The sequence below is a fragment of the Nothobranchius furzeri genome, chromosome 11, assembly GCF_043380555.1.
Source record: "Nothobranchius furzeri strain GRZ-AD chromosome 11, NfurGRZ-RIMD1, whole genome shotgun sequence".
Classification (NCBI taxonomy): domain Eukaryota; kingdom Metazoa; phylum Chordata; class Actinopteri; order Cyprinodontiformes; family Nothobranchiidae; genus Nothobranchius; species Nothobranchius furzeri.
In genome coordinates, this window is record NC_091751.1 from 56662503 (window position 1) to 56685571 (window position 23069).

General features: G+C 39.5%; 1 protein-coding gene across 8 annotated transcripts in view; it reads left to right on the forward strand.

The window, feature by feature from the left end:
- LOC107384091 (transcriptional repressor p66 alpha) overlaps positions 1-23069 on the forward strand; it is a 30877-nt gene that overhangs the window by 4230 nt on the left and 3578 nt on the right. For 6 of the 8 annotated variants that reach the window (XM_070556119.1, XM_070556120.1, XM_070556115.1 and 3 more), the window contains exons 2-5: positions 19854-20377; positions 22030-22168; positions 22502-22630; positions 22987-23064. In XM_070556119.1, coding sequence (XP_070412220.1) covers positions 19857-20377; positions 22030-22168; positions 22502-22630; positions 22987-23064 — 867 coding nt within the window. In that variant the 5' untranslated portion in view covers positions 19854-19856. Of the gene's footprint in view, positions 1-12213; positions 12277-19853; positions 20378-22029; positions 22169-22501; positions 22631-22986; positions 23065-23069 lie in introns of those variants that run through there. The other 2 variants (XM_054739292.2, XM_070556116.1) reach the window with 2 other exon arrangements.

Below are 23069 nucleotides of genomic sequence, written 5' to 3' on the forward strand. Positions count from 1 at the left end.
GCTGCAGATGAATTGTAATACTTCATATACCAAAGATTACTTATAGAGATGCACTGATACTTCATTTTTCCAAACCGATACGATACCGATACTTGGATCTGAGTGCTTGTCGATTACCGATACCGATACTTCCACCACACAAAAAAATGCAATGATTTGGAATACAGATTTTATTTTCTTCTCTGCTTTCAACAGGAAAAGACTGTGAGGTAGATAAAAAGTTAAATATATGAATGGAAATCATCACAAAACTAAAAATATTAGGTGAACAGAAATGACAAGTTACAGTGAAGCCATTTTCAAGCAACTGCATTGGTATCGGTACCTGATACAGACACTGGTATTGGTATCGGCACCGATACCAGTATCGGTATCTGTGCATCCCTAATTACTTAGGCAGCTTGGGGTATCTAATGTAGCATACCAAAACATCTGTGCCCTCTCTGATCTTCTTTCATAAGTAAATTAGCGTCGTTGTAATGGCCACTATGAAATGGTTTGTTCTGAGGAAAGTGGGTATCGTAATCATAGACACACACCCTTAAATGTGTATATCTCAACCCACTTTGATTTTACAAGTTATAAATGTTGGTGGTGTGATGCTAACTGCAAAACAATAGTAACACAAGCTAATGCTAATGTCTTTGTTTGATGAGAAAGAAAAAACATATCAGTATCAGTCCGATAAGCAACACTGGACCGATATTTACCAATGTTTTTTTCTCAATTTTATTGCTGTTTGTGTATCTGTTTCAGAAGGTGAGGGGGGTGATAATGTGTAAATGTTTAGTCTTGTGACAGTGATGGTAATCATTTCAGAAGTGTAAATGTGTGTAGTGTTTATATAATATTTATGTTTTATGTTTAGGGGTGTGTACTGGCAAGAGTCTGGCGATACAATAAATATCTAAATACAAGAGAGGATACAATATATTGCAATACTAAAAGTCAGACAATGTTAGCAATATTTTTAGACCGAACTTAATTGAAAATCTCAGGTCAGACGCTTCGGGAACACTTTCAGTGTTATCAAGAGATTTTATTTTTTCTTTCGAATGAATGTGTAAAAAAAACTGCTGCCACCAGTCGGAGTTTAATTGCACCACACAAAAGAAATAAAGTTAATGTTTGTATGTAAATCATCAATAAAAAATGATACATTGCTTTTATAAATAGACTCAATATCTGAAGACAAAATACTACAATATTTCAGTGTATTATTATTTTTTACATCCCTACTGTAATAATGTCGCAAATATCGGCTATTGGATATAACAGCTATCTTAATATTGGATATCGATTTCGGCCTACATTTTCACATCGATGCATCCCTGCTAAAAAGAGACTAAAAAGAACAGTTAGTTTAAAGAATGTGTTCTGGAGCTCCTTTAAAACATACTAGTTTTATTCATTTCTTGATAAATTTAAATTGAGGAAAACAAAAATACTATTCAATTGCAGTTCATGAAAAGTTTAAAAGTCATGTATATGTATGTGTATTTGGTGGTAAACAAGATAAAATGTTGAAGACAGGAGATGCAACAATTTAAATTGTAACGTCTATCATAATAAAACAGTCAATAATGATAAAACTGTATGCCATTAGTTCATTGTGAAAGCACAAAAATCCGTTAGTTTTAAGGTTTTTAATAAGCCAGCATATGATTAGTGTGTGTGTGTGTGTGTGTGTGTGTGTGTGTGTGTGTGTGTGTGTGTGTGTGTGTGTGTGTGTGTGTGTGTGTGTGTTTGGTGTATATATATAGATACTTATATTTATATTTGTGGAGCATTGTACCTGATGTTCTGTGGTGGTTCTTCCCATAGCATTACTCAGATGGAAAATATTGTTCAAACATAAACAAGACCTTGAAGGCGGTAGCAGAGGAGTTAATTGATCGCCCCTAACTAGAGGACTGCAGGTTTGTGCCCCACTTATTCTGTCACAGTCGTCGTGTCCTTGGGCAAGACACTTCAATTTCTGTCTTCTTTTGGTGGTTGGAAGGTCCAGTGATACCTATGTTTGGCAGCCTCGCCTCTGTCAGTGTGTCCAGGAGCAGCTGTGGCCATGATGTAGCTCCATCATGTATAAATTGTGTTTGAATGGATGAGTAATTCACAGTAGTGTAAAGTGCTTTAGAGTAACAGTGGGGCAAAAAAGTATTTAATCAGCCACCGATTGTGCAAGTTCTCCCACTTAAAATGATGACAGAGGTCAGTAATTTACATCATAGGTACACTTCAACTGTGAGAGACAGAATGTGAAAAAAAAAAATCCATGAATTCACATGGCAGGATTTTTAAAGAATTTATTTGTAAATCAGGGTGGAAAATAAGTATTTGGTCACCTCAAACAAGGAAAATCTCCGGCTCTCACAGACCTGTAATGTCTTCTTTAAGAAACTTTTCTGTCCTCCACTCGTTACCTGTATTAATGGCACCTGTTTGAACTCATTATCTGTATAAAAGACACCTGTCCACAGCCTCAAACAGTCAGATTCCAAACTCCACTATGGCCAAGACCAAAGAGCTTTCGACGGACACCAGGAAAATAATTGTAGACCTGCACCAGACTGGGAAGAGTGAATCTAAAATAGGCAAGCAGCTTGGTGTGAAAAAATCAACGGTGGGAGCAATTATCAGAAAATGGAAGACATACAAGACCACTGATAATCTCCCTCGATCTGGGGCTCCAAGCAAGATCTCATCCCGTGGGGTCAAAATGATCATGAGAACGGTGAGCAAGAATCCCAGAACCACACGGGGGGACCTGGTGAATGACCTGCAGAGAGCTGGGACCACAGTAACAAAGGTCACCATCAGTAACACACTACAAGGGCAGGGAATCAAATTCTGCAGTGCCAGACGTGTTCCGCTGCTGAAGCCAGTGCATGTCCAGGCCCGTCTGAAGTTTGCCAGAGAGCACATGGATGATACAGCAGAGGATTGGGAGAATGTCATGTGGTCAGATGAAACCAAAGTAGAACTTTTTGGTATAAACTCAACTCGTCGTGTTTGGAGGAAGAAGAATACTGAGTTGTGTCCCAAGAACACCATACCTACTGTGAAGCATGGGGGTGGAAACATCATGCTTTGGGGCTGTTTTTCTGCTAAGGGGACAGGACGACTGATCCGTGTTAAGGCCAGAATGAATGGGGCCATGTATCGTGAGATTCTGAGCCAAAACCTCCTTCCATCAGTGAGAGCTTTGAAGATGAAACGTGGCTGGGTCTTCCAACACGACAATGATCCCAAACACACTGCCCGGGCAACAAAGGAGTGGCTCTGTAAGAAGCATTTGAAAGTCCTGGAGTGGCCTAGCCAGTCTCCAGACCTCAACCCCATAGAAAATCTGTGGAGGGAGTTGAAAGTCCGTGTTGCTCGGCGACAGCCCCAAAACATCACTGCTCTCGAGAAGATCTGCATGGAGGAATGGGCCAAAATACCAGCTACTGTGTGTGCAAACCTGGTAAAGACCTACAGGTGCTGGCCAGTAAATTAGAATATCATCAAAAGGTTGAAAATATTTCAGTAATTCCATTCAAAACGTGAAACTTGTACATTATATTCATGCAATGCACACAGACCAATGTATTTCCAATGTTCATTACATTTAATTTTGATATTCATAAGTGACAACTAATGAAAACTCCAAATTTGGTATCTCAAAAAATTAGAATATTCTGAAAAGGCTGAATATAGAAGACACCTGCTGCCACTCTAATCAGCTGATTTACTCAAAACACCTGCAAAGGCCTTTAAAAGGTCCCTCAGTCTTGTTTTGAAGGCACCACAATCATGGGGAAGACTTCTGACTTAACAGCTGTCCAAAAGACAATCATTGACACCTTGCACAAGGAGGGCAAGACACAAAAGGTGATTGCTAAAGAAGCTGGCTGTTCGCAGAGCTCTGTGTCCAAGCACATTAACAGACAGGCGAAGGGACGGAAAAAATGTGGTAGAAAAAAGTGTACAAGCTCTAGGGATAACCGCACCCTGCAGAGAATTGTGACGACAAACCCATTCAAAAATGTGGGGGAGATCCACAAAGAGTGGACTGCAGCTGGAGTCAGCGCTTCAAGAACCACCACGAGGAGACTCATGAAAGACATGGGATTCAGGTGTCGCATTCCGTGTGTCAAGCCACTCTTGAACAAGAAACAGCGCAAGAAGCGTCTCGCCTGGGCCAAGGACAAAAAGGACTGGACTGATGCTGAGTGGTCCAAAGTTATGTTTTCTGATGAAAGCAAGTTCTGCATTTCCTTTGGAAATCAAGGACCCAGAGTCTGGAGGAAGAGCGGAGAAGCACAGAATCCACGTTGCATGAGGTCCAGTGTAAAGTTTCCACCGTCAGTGATGGTGTGGGGTGCCATGTCATCTGCCGGTGTTGGCCCACTCTGTTTCCTGAGGTCCAGGGTCAATGCAGCCGTCTACCAGGAAGTTTTAGAGCACTTCATGCTTCCTGCTGCTGACCAACTTTATGGGGATGCAGACTTCACCTTTCAACAGGACTTGGCACCTGCACACAGTGCCAAAACCACCAGCACCTGGTTCAAGGACCATGGTATCCCTGTCCTTGATTGGCCAGCAAACTCGCCTGACCTTAACCCCATAGAAAATCTATGGGGTATTGTGAAGCGGAGGATGCAATACGCTAGACCCAACAATGCAGAGGAGCTGAAGACGACTATCAGAGCAACCTGGGCTCTCATAACACCTGAGCAGTGCCACAGACTGATCGAGTCCATGCCACGCCGCATTACTGCAGTTATTGAGGCAAAAGGAGCCCCGACTAAGTATTGAGTGCTATACATGCACATTCTTTTCATGTTCATTCTTTTCAGTTGGCCAACATTAGAGAAACAAACATTTTTTCATTGGCCTTTAGAATATTCTAATTTTCTGAGATACCAGATTTGATGTTTTCATTGGTTGTCACCTATAAATATCAAAATTAAACGTAATAAACATCGGAAATACATTGGTCTGTGTGCATTGCATGAATATAATGTACAAGTTTCACGTTTTGAATGGAATTACTGAAATATTTTCAACCTTTTGATGATATTCTAATTTACTGGCCAGCACCTGTATAGTAATCGTTTGACCTCTGTTATTGCCAACAAAGGTTATGTTACAAAGTATTGCGTTGAATTTTTGTTATTGACCAAATACTTATTTTCCACCCTGATTTACAAATAAATTCTTTAAAAATCCTGTCATGTGAATTCATGGATGTTTTTTTCACATTCTGTCTCTCACAGTTGAAGTGTACCTATGATGAAAATTACTGACCTCTGTCATCATTTTAAGTGGGAGAACTTGCACAATTGGTGGCTGACTAAATACTTTTTTGCCCCACTGTACAACATATTTAAACACTTTGAAAGGGCTACTAACCAGTTTTTGGCTTGCTTTTAGCACCCCCTAGGGTTTGTAATGTAGGAGTTGCATACGTATGCATTTGGGTGCTTTTAAAGCCTGATATACTACCCTACACTTTGACCAATATGATGTGAATTTCTATATAAATATGGAAATACAGTCTGATTGGTCTTTAAATGTTTAACCAGAAGATTTAGAATTCTTTTTTAATTCAGGGAGTGTAAGACACTTCGTATTAATTCAATAAGAGAGTCAAGTTTATAAAAAGTAAGATTTTTTTTCTAAACAATTAAAAACATGACAACAAGGAAACACTTTATGTGATGAATGAATTTAAATGGATGGAATGTGAGGTGTGATGATGTGTGTGAATGTGATATTATCAGAACCTTCGTATCTGGAGAAAGTGAGTTCTGAGTGGGAGTGAATTTGGTCTGCTATAACTATAGTGATGGTTTATAAAACCACATCAGACGCAGTCTGTCGAGTCTACGTACCCTCGAAGATCCCCGTGGTAGATCCGGAATGTGTTGAGGTCCGGGGACCCCAGAGGTACCGAAGTCTGTAGAAGAAACCGCAGTGCCGACTAGACCGGTCTCGAGATGTCTCCAGGTCACAACAGTTGTTATTTGCGTCTTAGGAATAACTCTTGAGTTGAAGTTGGTTCAGCTTTATTCTGAAGGAACCGTTTGTGGTCAGCTGTAGCGTGCAACAGGATTTTGACAGCTTGTCAAAAGATGCTCTGGGTTAAAGAGGTTTTGCTCCGGATGGCTGGTCCAAAGCTTTCTCAACAACTGACTCACGGTGAAGTGAGCTCTGTTTTAATAATCGTCATATTTTGATTTACTAACAAATCAGAATTTGACATGTAAAAAGGGTTTTACCAACAAACCTCAGAAAACACCTTGCTTCAGATACAGGAGTTCTGATTGGTGGAACAGAAAGCAATGTGTCATGATATTAGTTTAACCTTTGTCATCGTCATGTGTCTGAGTGCGTGAGCTGTCAGTAGATAGTGATTCACTTGTTAAATCTAACTTTACTGATCATAACATAATATTTATTTCAACCACAGTAATTTAAGCATAGATTAATAAAAACATTGTTATTATTCTTCAGCCATTATTGTTCATTCAACCATATGATTATTTACTCATCTTGTTCATTAAATGAATTAATTATGAAAGTTCATCCATCTTGTGCTGTGAAGCAAAGCTGTCTTAGATAAGAGGGAGCTTGCGAGGGACCTTGGGCAAGCACAGTATCTTTCTTGCAGATTAAAGCCCCAGTTAAGGCTTATGTCTCCATGTGACCCGATACCGAAGAGGTTGACCTGTAGATTGAACAACAGACCATTTCCGGAGCTACACTAAGTAAAAAAAAAAACTCCTTTCTTCGCTGTGAGTTTGTCTTTTTAACCTTATAACAGCTGAAAAGTCTTCTCAGCCTTTATTAGTTTCTACAGGAGTGGTTCATCACCAAATGAGAGAGAGAGAGAGAGAGAGAGAGAGAGAGAGAGAGAGAGAGAGAGAGAGAGAGAGAGAGAGAGAGAGAGAGAGAGAGAGAGAGAGAGAGAGAGAGAGAGAGAGAGAGAGAGAGAGAGAGAGAGAGAGAGAGAGAGAGAGAGAGAGAGAGAGAGAGAGAGAGAGAGAGAGAGAGAGAGAGAGAGAGAGAGAGAGAGAGAGAGAGAGAGAGAGAGAGAGAGAGAGAGAGAGAGAGAGAGAGAGAGAGAGAGAGAGACTGCAGCGTAATCGTCTATCTCTCTTATTTAGGGACATGGAGAAATTAATAGGAGAGAGAAATAGAAGATAGAAGTTTTTGTTCCATTTTATTCTTTTGTTTCATGATGATAAACTGATGTTGAATTCAGCTTAAAGAGAAACCGGGAGGAAGCTTTGGTTCATTTTAAGTTACAGGAGATCTTGTTTCCTATCTGCTCCTCCAGAGCCAGCATGGACATAAGGGTTACATGGTGAGGGTCACACAGGACAGGTTATTGCAGTCACACAGCCGAGCTGGAGGGGGACAGGTGTTGTCCTTCTTAATATTGCAAGCTAGTGTGTTATGTGTACTACAGCCAGCGATCCAAACAGCAGCAGCAGCAATACTGTAAGCAGCTGCTTCAATAAGGCTGGAGCTGGACCAATGCCAACCAGCCCACTTCATGCTGGCCTAGATGGGAAACTGCCTCAACAGGGACCAGATTGGCAGCCCTGAAGTTGCAAGTGCGGTAATCTGGCCAGTGTTGGGAGTAACGCCGTTTAAGTATAACGGCGTTTCTAACGGCGTTCTTTTATAGGTAACGGAATAATCGAATTAATTACTTTTCCCGCCGTTGCAACGCCGTTACCGTTACTGGGGACGGAAGGTTGTGCGTTACTATGTGCTTGTCGAACGTTGAGCAACAGCGTGAGGCTTTCTGACCGCAACACTTCAGCTGCAGCCAGGGAGAGAGAGGTGTCGGTAACGCACTTACAAACACGATGATGCTTGACCGGGTGGGCGGAGACCCTCACGGTCTCAGTCGCTGCATGCACATCAAAGCAATGACGGGAATAACGCCGTTTAAAATAACCGCGTTAATAAAAAATATTTCTTTCTGTAACGAGCAAACTAATTAATTACGTCTTCTTTTAACAAAACGATCGTTTCTGTTACTGATAAGAAAATGCGTGCGTGAAGCAGCGCGGTGTGTTGAAGCTGTCATCAGCTGATCAGGAGCTAAAGAGGCAGATGTTTTCATCCAAGTGTGTCACGGCCCGTGAAGAACGAGGAAGACGTGATGAATATCTACGGCTGCAGACCCCCCGCAGATTTGTTGCTGCAGGGTCTGCAGCCGTGCCCTTCTTAGCGTGACAGCGGGACGTCCCGAAGGTCCGCTCACCTGTTCACCGCTCAGACGTCCTGATCTTCTACCTTCCTAGATCATCCAGCTGTAACCTGTTTCTGATCATGTCTTTAGTCCCGCTGTAACACTGATGCATCAGTCTCAGACGTCATGGAGCTCAGGTGTTATCAGAACTACCTGTGTGTGTTTACCACCCAGCTTCAGCTCTTCTGTGGTTGGGTCTGACCCACGTTAGTAAATGTAAGTCCTCCATCAGGCTTGTGCCTCTTCTAGTGTCATTTTAAAGGATATTTATTTATTTATTTAACCGTTACTAGATTACCAGCAACAGAAATGCTGCTAAAAACACACAATTATGTGAAGCTGGAAAAATTAGAATACTGTGCAAAATTACATTTATTTCTGTAATTTAACTAGACTGAGATTTAAAGGCTCGGGAACCTTTACAGGTGTTTCTATTTGCAATTTTAAATTTTAGCTGATTGGGTTTTTGTTAAATATCACACAGTGACCTTTTAATAGTCTAGATTAGTGTAATGCTCCTGTTAGTAGTTCCTCCTGTTAAGTGCGTATTTATTTAAATTATTCAGGTTTATATAAAACATTTGGACATACATTTTATTATGTTCAGTCATTAGTCATTTATATTTTACTATTGTAGTAATTCTTGCATTCTTTAATGAAAAAAGTAACTAAGTAGTTACTTTTGTTGGTAATTAGTTACTTTTATGATCTTGTAACTCAGTTAGTAACTGAGTTACTTTTTTGACAAAGTAATCAGTAACTATAACTAATTACTTTTTTAAAGTAACGTTCCCAACACTGAATCTGGCCACATGAGGTGGTGGGATCTGAAGGACATTTCATTAACCCTGTAAAGGGTCGTTTTAGCACATACTGGCTCAAGAAAATGATTTAAAAATATGAAAAAATAATTAGTTTAATTTAATTAACTTTAATGTAATTTTAATTAAATACAGGCCATTTTTTATAATTTGAATGAGATCTCCCAATTGTTCCTAATTTTAAGTCTTATTTTGAACACATTGGGCTGAATTAACTGTGAATAAACCTTTATGCTTAATAATTAGTCATGGAAAGAAACTGGAAACAGTCAAAACTATGGTTAGCTTGTCAAGCTTTGAAAAAAATTGGGTAAAAAAATCAGTAAAATTTGCTCCGATGTGATAGTGACAGTGTTGCAGCAAATGCTAACACTGGCTGTAATGGCAGACACTGTGCAGATGTTTTTGTTTAAGCTCCCACTCCTGACACTTGTTAAAGCCCCTAAATTTATCTCTACTCAGCAAAACTACCTTTGTAGATATTTTTTAATCCTAGGAAAATGTGTCCATTCAGTCCTAAAACTGCTTAGTTCTGCAGATCAGATAATAAACAGAACATTAGTCATGCCTCTACTCTTACTCCTCACCTGGATGCAGCTGCTCACCCTCCTCTGTGCTAAAACACTTTGGATTCTTATGCCTGACCAGATTAGCAAATGGCTAATAGTGTGTTGCTAATACATCCCATTCCCGGCTGCCAGTCCTGATGGATTCCACTCTTCAAGTTGATGCAGTCTAGGTCTGTTTACGAAACCTGAGCTGTTTGAATTTGTTCTTAAGGATGCTTAAAGTGTGCAGCTGTTTCATGCATAAATGCTGAGCTGTGGCTTGGATGTATTAGTTATAAAAGGCCTTTTTACAGAAAGAATCCACAATTTTAGACATGGTAAAGTAACTATGGGTGCAATTTTAATTGAAATCCATCTGTTTGGATGCCTTTGTTCTACCTGTTGCACAGAGTGCTGACTCATCAATAAACCAAATTTTAGTATTTCTACAGGATAAGCAGCTGGTAACCCAAACTCATCTTAAAGAACCAAATTAGGTCCACCATCATGTTCTATCAGCATAATATTGTCAGTAAAACCACTCACACAAGGCTTTTTCATAATCACAAATACCTTCTAATTAAAAACAAGATCCAAGTATGTTTGTCTGTATTCTGTCTGAGGTTAAAGTAGAATGAAAAGCTCAACTTTAAGGCTCCTTTCAGTGGTTGTCTGTGAGGTCAGTTTCTTCAGTCGGTTTTGGCCTGCTCCACTTTATGTGCGAGTGAGTGAGGTACAAGGAATTATGTGTAAACTGCCACGGAGATGAAATGTGAAACCTGTCAGCCATTCACGTCCCCCATTACAAAGATAGGCTCAGTGTCCGTGTAAGGTTAGGTTGGGGAGAGCCTGCTGGGTGGCGTGTTTCATGTGCCAATGTCTTCCACCAGCATCATATGTCTGCTCTATCCTCCAGAATGGATCACACACACACACACACAGAGTCTACAATGGTTGTCACTGGAGAAGCTCTGCACCTTCTTTGGCACCTGAAGGGTTAATGGTAGCCTCAATCTCTCTCCTCTCTGTCTCTCTCTCTCTCTCTCTCTCTCACACACACACACACACACACACACACACACACACACACACACACACACACACACACACACACACACACACTAGTCAACCGGCTTAAACCGGTTCCCAGGAAAAGTGCTTTGTGCGTCCCACTGAATCCTGGGAAGGGTCATGTCATGTGCCTGTGATGTCAGAATATCACATCATTGCTCTACATGCTACATTGATGCACTGAGTGTGTGTGTACGGTGGCACTGTATAGGTATGCCATGAATACACTAAGTGTTTTTGGTACTCGTTGACGTAACTACTTTGAGAACAGGAAGAGGAGGGGGCAGAAATTTGCCTGGGTGTGTAGAGGCAGCCCAGATTGCTTGGGTAATTGCAGCCATTTTTCTACCTCCTCAAAAAAAATCATAGTTTCCTGTAAGCACGGGGCATGCCTCAACAGATTGTCAGGGCTGGGTCTTTCAGTTTTTTAAAACCAGCTCAGTGAACTCATAAAGTTAATCCAAATAACAACCACACAGATTTGCTCCATATCCAGTGACTAGTTAGATGCTTTTTACTGTCGCTTGTGCTTTCTGTTTGACATTTTGTGAAGGTTTGTGAGATTTTGTCTCATCCACCATAAAACCCTTATATGTTCACCATCTTCTGGACACAAAAACCAGTTCAGTTCATTTTTATTTCAAACATTTCAAACATGTATCATCACAAAATATAATTCTGTTATTTGTTTGAAAAGGAGTAGGCAGAAGTGTTTACTTATTTGTCCCCACCCCCAAGTTTGATTTGACCTCTTATTCATTTAATTTTCTTCAATCTTAAATTAAACAAACAACATATGGGAAAATATATATATATATATATATATATATATATATATATATATATATATATATATATATATATATAAACAAAACAACATATGGAAAAAAGAATGTGTATATTTGCAGATTCACCAGTTATGGAGAAAAAAAGAAAAACCAATCTAACCAAAAAACACCGAAAAAGAAGCACAACAGCATAACCAGAAACATTACCGTCCTGGGTTAACCCTGTTTTCTTCATTCTTATACTTATTTAAAATTAGGTTTTTATATTTTACTTTAAACTGGTTTATGTTTTTTACTTTTTTATCTCTTCTGTTAGACTGTTCCATAATTTAACTCCTGCAATTACGATTGACATAATTTGTTCTAGCACTTTGTATTTTTAAATTCCTTTTCCCTCTTAAGTTATACCTACCTTCTCTTTCTTTGAACAATAAACAGATTTCTTTTGGAAGCAATTTCATACTTTATACATTATTTGCGCTGTTTTGAGCTTCACCATGTCTTGGAATTTAATAGTTTGCATTTCGACAAAGAATGCATTTGTATGGTCCCTGTACCCCACATTATTTATTATTCTAATGGCCTTTTTCTGTATTATAGTTATCATTTGTACGTTACTTTTGTATGTGTTTCCCCAGACCTCTACACAGTAACTCATATATGGCAGTAGTAAAGCACAGTATAATATGTGCAGGGCTTTCTGATCCAACATCTTTGCTTTCCCCAGGATGGCAACGACCCGTGCCAATTTCCCCCGGACATAAATAACTGTGTGGCTTCCAACAGAGCTTATGGTCAGTGATCACACCAAGAAATTTTATTTCATTTACTATTTCTGAATATACATTATCCACACAAATTTCTATTTTGATGTTTTTCTTTTGGTTACCAAATAACATAAATCTGGTTTTATCTAGATTCAATGATAATTTATTTATATCAAACCACTTTTTTTATATTGTTGATTCCTGTGTGATCAACTCCAAGAACTGGCAATTCCACACCTGAACATAGTATATTTGTGTCATCTGCAAATATTACAAACTTTAAATTTTTTGATACTCTGCAGACCAACCCAAGTTATGTATTGATTTTAGCGTGATCTAAATTTCTGTGCAGTTATTTCTGAATTAACTCAGGAGTTAAATCTAAACATGTTTTGCTTTCACAGTTGTGCAATAACCACGCCGCTTGATTTAGTACCTCTGTCCAAGCCACCGGTTGTGAAGCATTATGCATCATTTAATAGGAATGTTGTGCATTTGTAGAATTCAGGCCCCGGTTTTGTCATTTGTGTTGGAGTTTACCAGTTCATGCACGTTTACTCAAGTGACCTGTTTTTAAAAGTAAATGTGTATATGTGTACTGCAATAAGCAGCAAGTGAAACACCAAAATAAGATTGTGAAGTTCATGTAAATTAGAACGTCAAATAAATGGAAGTAAACCATAATCTGAGTCCTCTTCATGACAGACATGAGGATCTCCATCTCATCATTTTTGGAGCATTGGACAAAACGTGGCAATATCGTTTTCTTGTCTATGTGTGTGTTGTGCCTGTGGACACAAACTCTTAGATTTGTGTTTTACAACTAGACTGATGCTATTTTTGACCTTGAATGTGTTAAACTACTGAAAGTCATTTTTACTTCTACAGAAGGAGAGTGAGTCAACATTTAAATATAGGAACTATAAAGCACATTTTTAGCCAGCCTGTCCACAAATGCCTTTAGAGCTGCACTCCGTCATACAAAAGAAGACAGATGCTCTGTAGAAAAACACAAGTTATATCGCTGTAAGCGACAGCTCTCATTTGTAAACCTGCACCTCTAGCTACGTAACAGAGCTAAAACACACTTTTTTACAAATATTTTTCTTACATTATGATTACATTACATTACATTTTCAGCTTTATTATATATATATTACCTTTACCAGCTTTATTATATATATATATATATATATATATATATATATATATATATATACATATATGTATATATATATATGTATATATATGTATATATATATGTATATATATATATATATATATGTATATGTGTGTATATATATATGTATATGTATGTGTGTATATATATATATATATATATATATATATATATATATATATATATATATATATATATATATATATATGTATATATATATATATATATATATGTATATGTATGTGTATATATATATATATATACATACATACATACATACATTTAATGGGTATCAATATTGGTATGAGCCGATGTATTTTTTTTAACATATCTGTATTGGTCCAATAAATAAAACTGGGCCAATATTAACAACCAATATTTTTTTCCATCTTGTTTCTATTTGTTAATCTGTTTCAAAGGGTGGGGGAGTGGTGTGTATTTGTTTAGTCATGTGACAGTGATTGTAATCATCTCAGAAGCACAAATGTGTGTGGTGTGTGTCCATAATAATGTAAATTCAGCTTTAGTAATTTTCATTCTATACATAATCTGCTCATTTTAGAAGCATTGATGTCAGTAAATCGGTATCGGCAAATATCAGTTATCTACCATAACAGTGATTATTACCATCAGATATCAGTATCGGCCCAAAAATGTCACATCGGTGCAACCCTAATATATATATATATATATATATATATATATATATATATTTTTTTAATTAATTTAATTTATTTTATTTTTTCTTTATGCAGCGCATTGGTGTTACTTTGTACCTGTAAATACAAAGATGGCCTTGACTTGACTTAGCATAACCGTTCCATGTTTCGTCGTGTCTGCAGCTTTGTAAACAGTCACCAGAGTTTTTCCTGCGTTCAAATTTGCGTGGCGGCTGCCTCCAGCTATTTCTGTGCCGCCCCAGCCTGATTTCACTCTGCCCCCAGCTATATGGATGTTATTTTAACTACAGTTGCAGCGTTGTGCCACCATAGAAGCTCTGTATCAGCAGCGGAAAGCGCTAAAACCGCTGCAGAAAAAGATCAAAAATTGCTTTTCTCGCTAGTTGGTACATATCTATGGTTGGTGCTATTGTAGGCTGACCATACGTCCTCTTTCCCCAGGACATGTCCACTTTCCACTCTTTGTTCGGGGCGTCAGAGGGGGTTTCCTACATTGATCAAAATGTCCGGTTTTTCATCCAGGAGTAGGGATCGAGTTATGGGGGCTAGATGTATTTCAGGGAAAGGTTCAGTTTCTGCCTATATTACAATATTTATGGACTCTCAGCGTAGCGAGATTCTGTTGAGCGGAGAGGACGCAGAGCGCTGATCGTTGGTGCGCCCGCTGCGTCCGGTGCATGATACATTCTCAAGGTAGCGCAACAAAATCTTATTATTAACACATGATCGTTCATATCTGTTTAAATCCTCTGGTACTCTGTATTTTACTCGTTCCTGACGCGCTCCACTCATTGTGTGCTGCAGGGATTTCACCTCACTGACGCAGAAACGCGCACTCCGCTTTGCGGTCAGGAGATCCCTTTGATCTGCTCAAAAGTAACTGATGAGGTGAAAAAGTAAGAATCCAGGCAGCAGTTTTTCTAGAGAATTTAGAGGAGATGCAGGAAGATGAGAGACAGACAGGGCAGGAAAATAGTTAAATAAAAACAAGAAAACAAAACAAAGTGTTGAAAAGTTAAATGTAGGTAGATTTATCTCCACTACACGTTTTTAGCTGTATGAAGTAATATGTAATACACATGTCATATTTATACATCAGATACAATTCAGATCACCTTCTAAGCAAAGTCACACTGCCAGGGCCGTTTCAAGGCATTTTGGGGGCCAAGGCAAAACAGACCCCCCCCCACCACCACCACCACCCACCCTAACCTGTACATAATAGACATGCCACCATTACATTGTTAGCAGCAGAAATTAAATGTTATTACCATTTCCAATACAAATGCATGTTAATGAAATGCATTATATTTTACTGGATATATTTATGTGTTATTTTGACTAAGATGAGTGGTATTAATACTAGGGTTGTCACGGTATGAAAATGTAACCTCACGGTTATTGTGACCAAAATTATCACGGTTTTCGGTATTATCGCGGTATTTTTAAACGGTGTTGCATATGTTCAGAAAGCATTGATGGTCCTGTTCTACACAAACTGAAATAGTTCTGAAAAGGTTTAACAGTGTTTATTAAACCTAAAATAACACAAAGCCTTAGCAAAAGTGCAACTTTTCACAAGTAAAGGAACAAATAGCTTATTTTTCTGGAACATGTTACAGTAGTCAGTGCAGGTTTAAATGATACAAATCCAAACATTCAAAACATAAACAATATGTAAACAAATCAAAGAAACACCACTTGTTTTCTCATATACTTGTTTTCTTCATTATCAAAATGAAAATCTAAAACTCCAGTCCACACTTGACTTGAGCGCTGTACAAGTCAACCTTAAAAAATATGTATTTAAAATAAATAGCCACTTTAAACAAATGACTAAAATAACTACTACACTATGTAATCAAATCCAAATGTTCAAGTATAAATGGCATTGAATAAGTAAACAAATCAATGACAAGGAACTAATTGTATATTTCTCTTCATCATCAACAAATAAGATGCTTCATCCAGCAACAGGGTGTCCGTGACACGGTTTAAATGCTGGCAGAGGACGCTGCGGCTGCAGTATATAGTGACTCGTTGCATTCTCCCTCAACCAAAAGTCCTCGCGTCATGCATTTAAGCTAAAATGCTAATGTTAACCTACCTTGCACTGGCTGTGGAGACGTGGGTGATCGTCACGCAGATGTGCCATGAGATTTGAAGTGTTGCTGCCTTCTGCAGACACTTGTTTCCTGCACGTTCTGCAGACGGGATAGCCGTCTTCTATTAACTGTCCCTCAGCGTTTTTCAGAAATCCAAAATATGCCCATACTTCCGATTTAGTCTTCTTTGAGGGCTGATGGATGTCCTGGGCGCTGCCGTCTCCTCCTTCGGACATTATTTCAGCTTCAAAGTTTTGGTGCCGTTGCAAACTAAAAAGTGCGTGTGCGCGCCGCGGGAACTTCAGCTGAAGCGACGGTGGCTGGTAAGGGTCACCGCGCCGAAACCGCGGCCACGGTAAATCCACCGAGATAATTTAGTTTTTTAAAAACTGGACGGTTATTTTTATTGTCAACTTTTTTACCGGGGTTTACCGCTATACCGGTTACCGTGACAACCCTAATTAATACAAACCTAAAATGTTACTGAAATGTAGGTCAAATGTTTAAAAATATTTTTAACTATAAATATCAGATGGGGAAAGGGGAAATAAACACAAATCTAATGCGTATTATTGAGCCTTTTATAATATTTTGCCTTTTAAAAAGTGAGGCAGTTGAATGCACAGAGCATGCTTGTGCTGGTGCATGGTCAGGATGGTACCACCTCTGCCTCAGTTTGAGCCAGGAAAAACCCTAGTCACTCAGGCTAGGTACTTCCGCAAATGCAAATGCGCTCTGTCTGTAGCGGATGTGTAACAATACTGGCAAATGCAGGGTTAATGATGGGAGGAGGTAAAGTAAAATTGTCTGGGGCTCAATGGGATAGTTATCAGGCTTAGCAAAAAAAATAAAACGTATGTCACAGTACGATTACTTTTAAAGATTTTTAAACATACATAAGGCTTGAAAATGGGAAAAACACCAGTTTGCTGCTTTATTTTTAATATATCTATTGATATAAAAAGTGCTTCAGACCTAAGCTGCCACAACCCTTAACTGTAGATAGATAATGGGTGGCTGACTGGCCTCCTTGTGACTTGACTGAGGAACTCATAGGAGCTTCTGTCAGGGAAACGTGTGACATCGTGTACCATTGTGTCTGACACAGCGAGCTGCTGTGTGTCTTCACATCCAGTCCTGTTGACCTGCCAGCATCTGATGGGACTGCATCTGCTGCACAGAGAAGCAACTGATCTGATGTTTTTCAACACAGAAAGAAAGGGTGGAGAAAAGATTCCCATTGGACGTAAACTACAAAAACGTGCAGGTTATGGAATGTTAAAGTTTGATACTGTGCATGTCTAAATGTTCTCTAAATCACTTCTAACCCGTTTTATAATCATTTAACGTTACCATGACATTTTGAAAGAAATTATTCACAGATTTGTTTTTATTTTTCATCCATAACTTTTATTTATTTATTTTTTTTGTAGTTTAGACTGAAATTTAGATAATTGGATGTTTCATAAGTCAAAATCATGTGACCATGATAATCCAGCGTATTTTGTCTGGGGGCCATTTTAGTCCGACTCTGTAGCCTCCTGTTGATTCAAGGTCAGTTTTGTCTGCTGCTGTGTGTAATGATAGGTGCACAATCCTAGCAGGCCTCCGAGTAAAAACAATAATCATAATGTTAAAGGTAAGTAAACATTAAAGTATGTTATCACAGTAACAGTAAAAGAAAAACATTCAAAATACTGTTAGAATATTGAGCTTTATTTTAATAACTATCTATATTTTAATAACTTTATCTATCTATCTCTTTATCTCTCTCTCTCTCTCTCTCGATATACATCTAGATAGATAGATGACAATGTCAGGATTCATCAGGCTCAATAGTGAAAGAGTGGTTCAGGGAGCATGAGACTTCATTTTCACACATGGATTGGCCACCACAGCACTTAACCCTGTTGAGAATATTTGAGATGTGCTGGAGAAGGCTTTGTGCAGCGGTCAGACTACCATCATCAGTGCAAGATCTTGGTGAAGCATTACTGCAACACTGGATGGAAATAAATCCTGTGACATTGCAGAAGCTTATCGAAACAATGCCACAGCGAATGTGCGCTGTAATCAAAGCTAAAGGCGGGCCAACGAAATATTAGTGTGTGACATTTTATTTGAGTGGCGACTTGTGTTTTGGCCAGGCAGTGTATAACATATGTGGTCACTTCACAAAATTAAAAAAATATGTATGTTCACTGCAAATAGCCACAACAATCCAGATTTCAACTTTTAAAGAGATTACAGTTATTCATTTACACCTGTGGGTGGCAGAGTCAAGTATGCTCGCAAAAAGGAATGTGACAAAATCACGCCAAGTTAAACTGGGATCATTTTATTTGGAGACCAACAGATTTACCTGCATAAATCAGCTGATTGTGAGTGTTAAAATACTTTTTCTTTTTTCTGCTCTATGTATTTTTAACTTCTTCAACCTTCAACTAAGTCACGCCCATCTACTTCTAGACCATAGGTCCCCTACTGCCAAATAAAGTGAATGGGACTCTATGGGCCAAAAAAAAAAGAAGCTATTTTCTGATCCTGTTTGATGTGCGCCATGGATTTCACATATGATGTCTGTGAATTTTAAACACATTTGATGCCAAGAAAGTGCATTTTTTAGGTTTTGTTTGAAAAGATGTAACAAACTACAAATGTGCGTCTCAACAAATTGACGTCATTGAACCAGAAATAGGTGGTAAGTAGAAGAAAATATCATTTCTGTAGCGCCTCTCAAGATAAAAATCACGAGGCGCTTCACAAAAACAAAAAAATGTAAAAATATAAAAAAGAATTTAGAAAATGATTAAAAATATATTTCAAATGAGCAAAAAATAGACAATTGTGATTTAAAATGTAAAGAAAGAGAGAGAGTGGATAGGAAAGAGGGAAATCAGTGGATCCTGAGGAAGGTGGAATAGGTGGGGAGAGCAGAACAAGGAGAGGGTGATGAAGGTCATACAAAAGCCAGCCTGAACAAGTGAGTCTTCAGCTGCTTTTTGAAGAAGACCACTGAGTCCTCTGATCTCAGGCTCAGGGAGAGAGAGTTCCAGAGTCTGGGGGCCACAGCAGCAAATGATCTGTCACCTTTGGTCTTTAGCCTGGTGCGCTATACAACCAGTAGGCTTTGATCACTGGACCTCAGGGACCTGCTGGGTAAGTAGCAGCTACACTAAGGGAGAAGAAGTTCTGTGGTGGTATCATATATGCGACGTCTAATTTTTTGTCATTTTAATTGCCAATTTTTACAAGCTGATGAATCTTCGATTACCTGATAAGACACAGTAGAAACACACATCATTACTTTGCATTTAAATTTAAGTCTGTGTGATTCAGGGTGCGGGGCAAAGTGGACCACAAAATGAGCCGAGAAAGAGACTTGAACCCTTGTGTGTGTGTGTGTGTGTGTGTGTGTGTGTGTGTGTGTGTGTGTGTGTGTGTGTGTGTGTGTGTGTGTGTGTGTGTGTGTGTGTGTGTGTGTGTGTGTGTGTGTGTGTGTGCGTGTGCGTGCGTGAAAAAAAAGTTGCAAACAAAACGAATAAATAAATACTGTACAAAAAAGTAGCTGTAAATGAGATAAAACTTTGTTATATTGTTGAACAATTCAGGTGATATTTTGTTTTTTTCTGTGTTCAGGGAATGTCTGAGGAGGCTGTCCGCCAGACACGCAGCCAGAAGAGGGCGCTGGAGAGAGAGGCTGCTCCACAGTCTGTGGAACACCCCAACACTGACATTGAAAGCAAAAAGCCCAAACTGGACCCGTCTGAACCTACAACAGAGTTACAGACTAAATCTAAGCCAGGTCTTTTACTGGCAGAGAACGATGAGAGCCGGACTAGATCTGAATCAGACAAAGCGCAGGAGTCAGAACAGAACCGGTTTCCATTACCTTTAGAGTTGCCTTTGGCTTTCTCACCAACGAAGGATGATCAGGATCGGACACAGAGACAGCACACAGTTGAGCCCAGCCTGGACAATTGGACCGACTGTAATGACAAAGCCAACAAGGCGAGGACGGAGCCGGCTATGGACACACCGAGCCGGGTTCGGCAGACGGAACCGAAGGTATTCACTGGCATGCTGGCTGCAGGAGAGGTGAAGGCCACCATTAAAGTAGAAGTTCAAACTGAGCAGCCAGTGGATATGAGCACCAGCAGAGGGTGAGAAGCTGCACACAAACCAGTGTTACCAGTGAAAATGTTCACACTGGACAAGAACCAGTTCCTGGAAATGTTTCTGCTTCCTGGAAAGCAACAAGAGAAAGAGTTGATGTGCTTTAGGCTAAACCTTCTCTGCAGATTTATGAAATAAATTTAACTTTTATAACTCAGCAGCACCTGACTGGTCAGCTGTTACAACCCCAGAGTGGCGTCGTTTCTCTTGCTTTGGAAAGCTGCCAGCTAGCTACCTGTGTTGACTTTGGGCCGTAGATCCACGTGTATGGAAATTCACTCAATGATAAACTAAGCTTCATTTGAATATGAAGAGATGTAGATGTGCAGGAAGGGCAATTCTTGTGTGTGTGTGTGTGTGTGTGTGTGTGTGTGTGTGTGTGTGTGTGTGTGTGTGTGTGTGTGTGTGTGTGTGTGTGTGTGTGTGTGTGTGTGTGTGTGTGTGTGTGTGTGTGTGTATGCGGTGATGGAGGGGGGTTGCATCTTTTTAGACCTACCTCCATTTTCCCTCTCCACCTGAACCCTAAAAGCTCCCCTTGCACAAAATGAAGTCGTGTGTCACAAACTGGTTCCAGCCGGTTGTTGCCATAGTTTCCACAGTAGAACAGTGGGGGGGAGTAAATGTGTCACGTGATGAAGACTTTGAGGTCATGTGACTTCTTTGGAAGAGTAGTGATTAATCCACAGGAAGTGATAATGGTGCTAAGCCCCGAGGAGAGATTAGAACACACACACATGCACAAATAATTGTAGATTCACTTCAGAGGTGTTTTAGCGTCACAGAAATGCATAATGTTTGCATTTATGAGGTCATCATTGCTTTTGGAGAAACATTATTCCTGAAACTTGGGTTTTTGAGCAGATGAGAAAAATGAGTGATGTAAATCCTGCAGCTGAACTTGGGAGTGTTGATAGGACATTTGAGGAAAATACTCATAACGATGTCCTCACTGTGAGTTTTTTTTTCAGTCTGTAAGGATAACTGGTTTAATTTTGTTAGCATGCTTTGTGTGACATGATTAACCCTGTGCCGGTCTCTCCCAGACGCCTGCTGCGGCATCCTGTTACAAAACGAAAAACACTCTCCACATAGGCATTTCATTGTGACTTAAAGATACTCACTGGAGCTTTAAGCCCTGCTTTGCCCCTTTGTGGCATTAAAATCTATTGGTCTAAAGAGGAGGGAAGCAGTAGAGATGTGTCTGGACTTGTTGGATCATAGAACAGCAGATAAACCTGCCGTCACAAATTAGAACAGTGGATAAGAAGCAGACATAAATGCTAGTCAGCGTTTGAAGAATGTTCACTTGTAGTTTAGTTGTTATTTGGATGACCTTCACTTGGTGAGCTCTGGATCTTTCACCTAAAAAGGTTAAATCAAATATTTCTTAACTTTTTTTTAATATAGAGAGAAACTTTAAAACATTGAATAAAATGTTGTGAAACAGCTCCCTGGTATTGAGTTTAAAAGAATGTTGAAGCTGGGAAAGTATTAGTTGTCTTTTCAATGTGGAATCTACACAAAAAAAAGCAAAACATTTTAGAAATATTCAAAATCATCTTTTTTCACACAAGAAAATCAGATATTTTATGTATTATCATTGCGTTTTTGACTTTACCCATGTCCCCGTTTTGTCCAGCAGTGTAAAAATGGAGAAGCGCCCTCCATCCCCTCACGATGACGACGATGACGATGTCATCATCTTGTCCGATGACTCCCCAAGTCCACCGATGAACGGCCTGAGCCACTTCAAAGAGCTGGACACAGATCTGCTCATGGTCAGACAAAAACACAGCGTTTCGTGAGGAGCTATGCTTTGGAGTTGGTTAAATGAATTAATTTTGGTGTTGAAGGGCGGATCTTGTTGAGGAAACACGGATGTGTGCTTTCGTCATTAAGAAACTTCTTGTTCAAAAGTGGTGGGGACGAAACGACCTACATCAGATAGTGGTGGGGACATGTCCCCACCGTCCCCGGCTAAACTGACACCTATGGCTGCAGTTGCGAGCTTTGTTGTAGTCACGCTCAAGGACCTTCATTCAGGATAAAAGATGAGATAAAGTACATGTTGTTGTTTTGTAAGTGATGTTCTGGTCTTTCTTTGGGAGCAGAGGAGCAGCTCAGCAGAGAGGGAGCGCATCATAAAGGAACTGAAGGAGGAGCTGAGATTGGAGGAGGCCAAGCTGGTTCTGCTGAAGAAACTCCGACAGAGCCAAATCCAGAGGGACAACCTGCAGAAGGTGAATAATAATCTTATCTCACCACAGCTGTTGTTTTCTTCACAGTGACTCCCACTGTTCAGGAGCAGTACTGCGGGGTGCTATGAATAACTGCTGTTTTGTTGCCATTACACCCCCCCTTTGTGCAGTGACCACTGAGTGTGGGTTGGTCATGATGTTTCTAGGAATTTTTCTGTTACCTGATTTATTGAATAATAATCAAATCAACTCTGTTTATGCTCACAACTCTTAAGATATTATCATAACTGCTGCATAAATGTGGTTTACACATAGACCTTGGGGAGCATTAAGCTGTTTGTCTGAGGCAATGTTCAGGATTGATGCACCTTATTTAAATGTAATCCTCTGTTTTTCAGCCCTCTGGTGTATCGGGCTCCTCTGCACCTCCTCCTTTAATTCGAGGAACGATTGCGAGCAATAAAGGCTCTCAGCAGGTTAT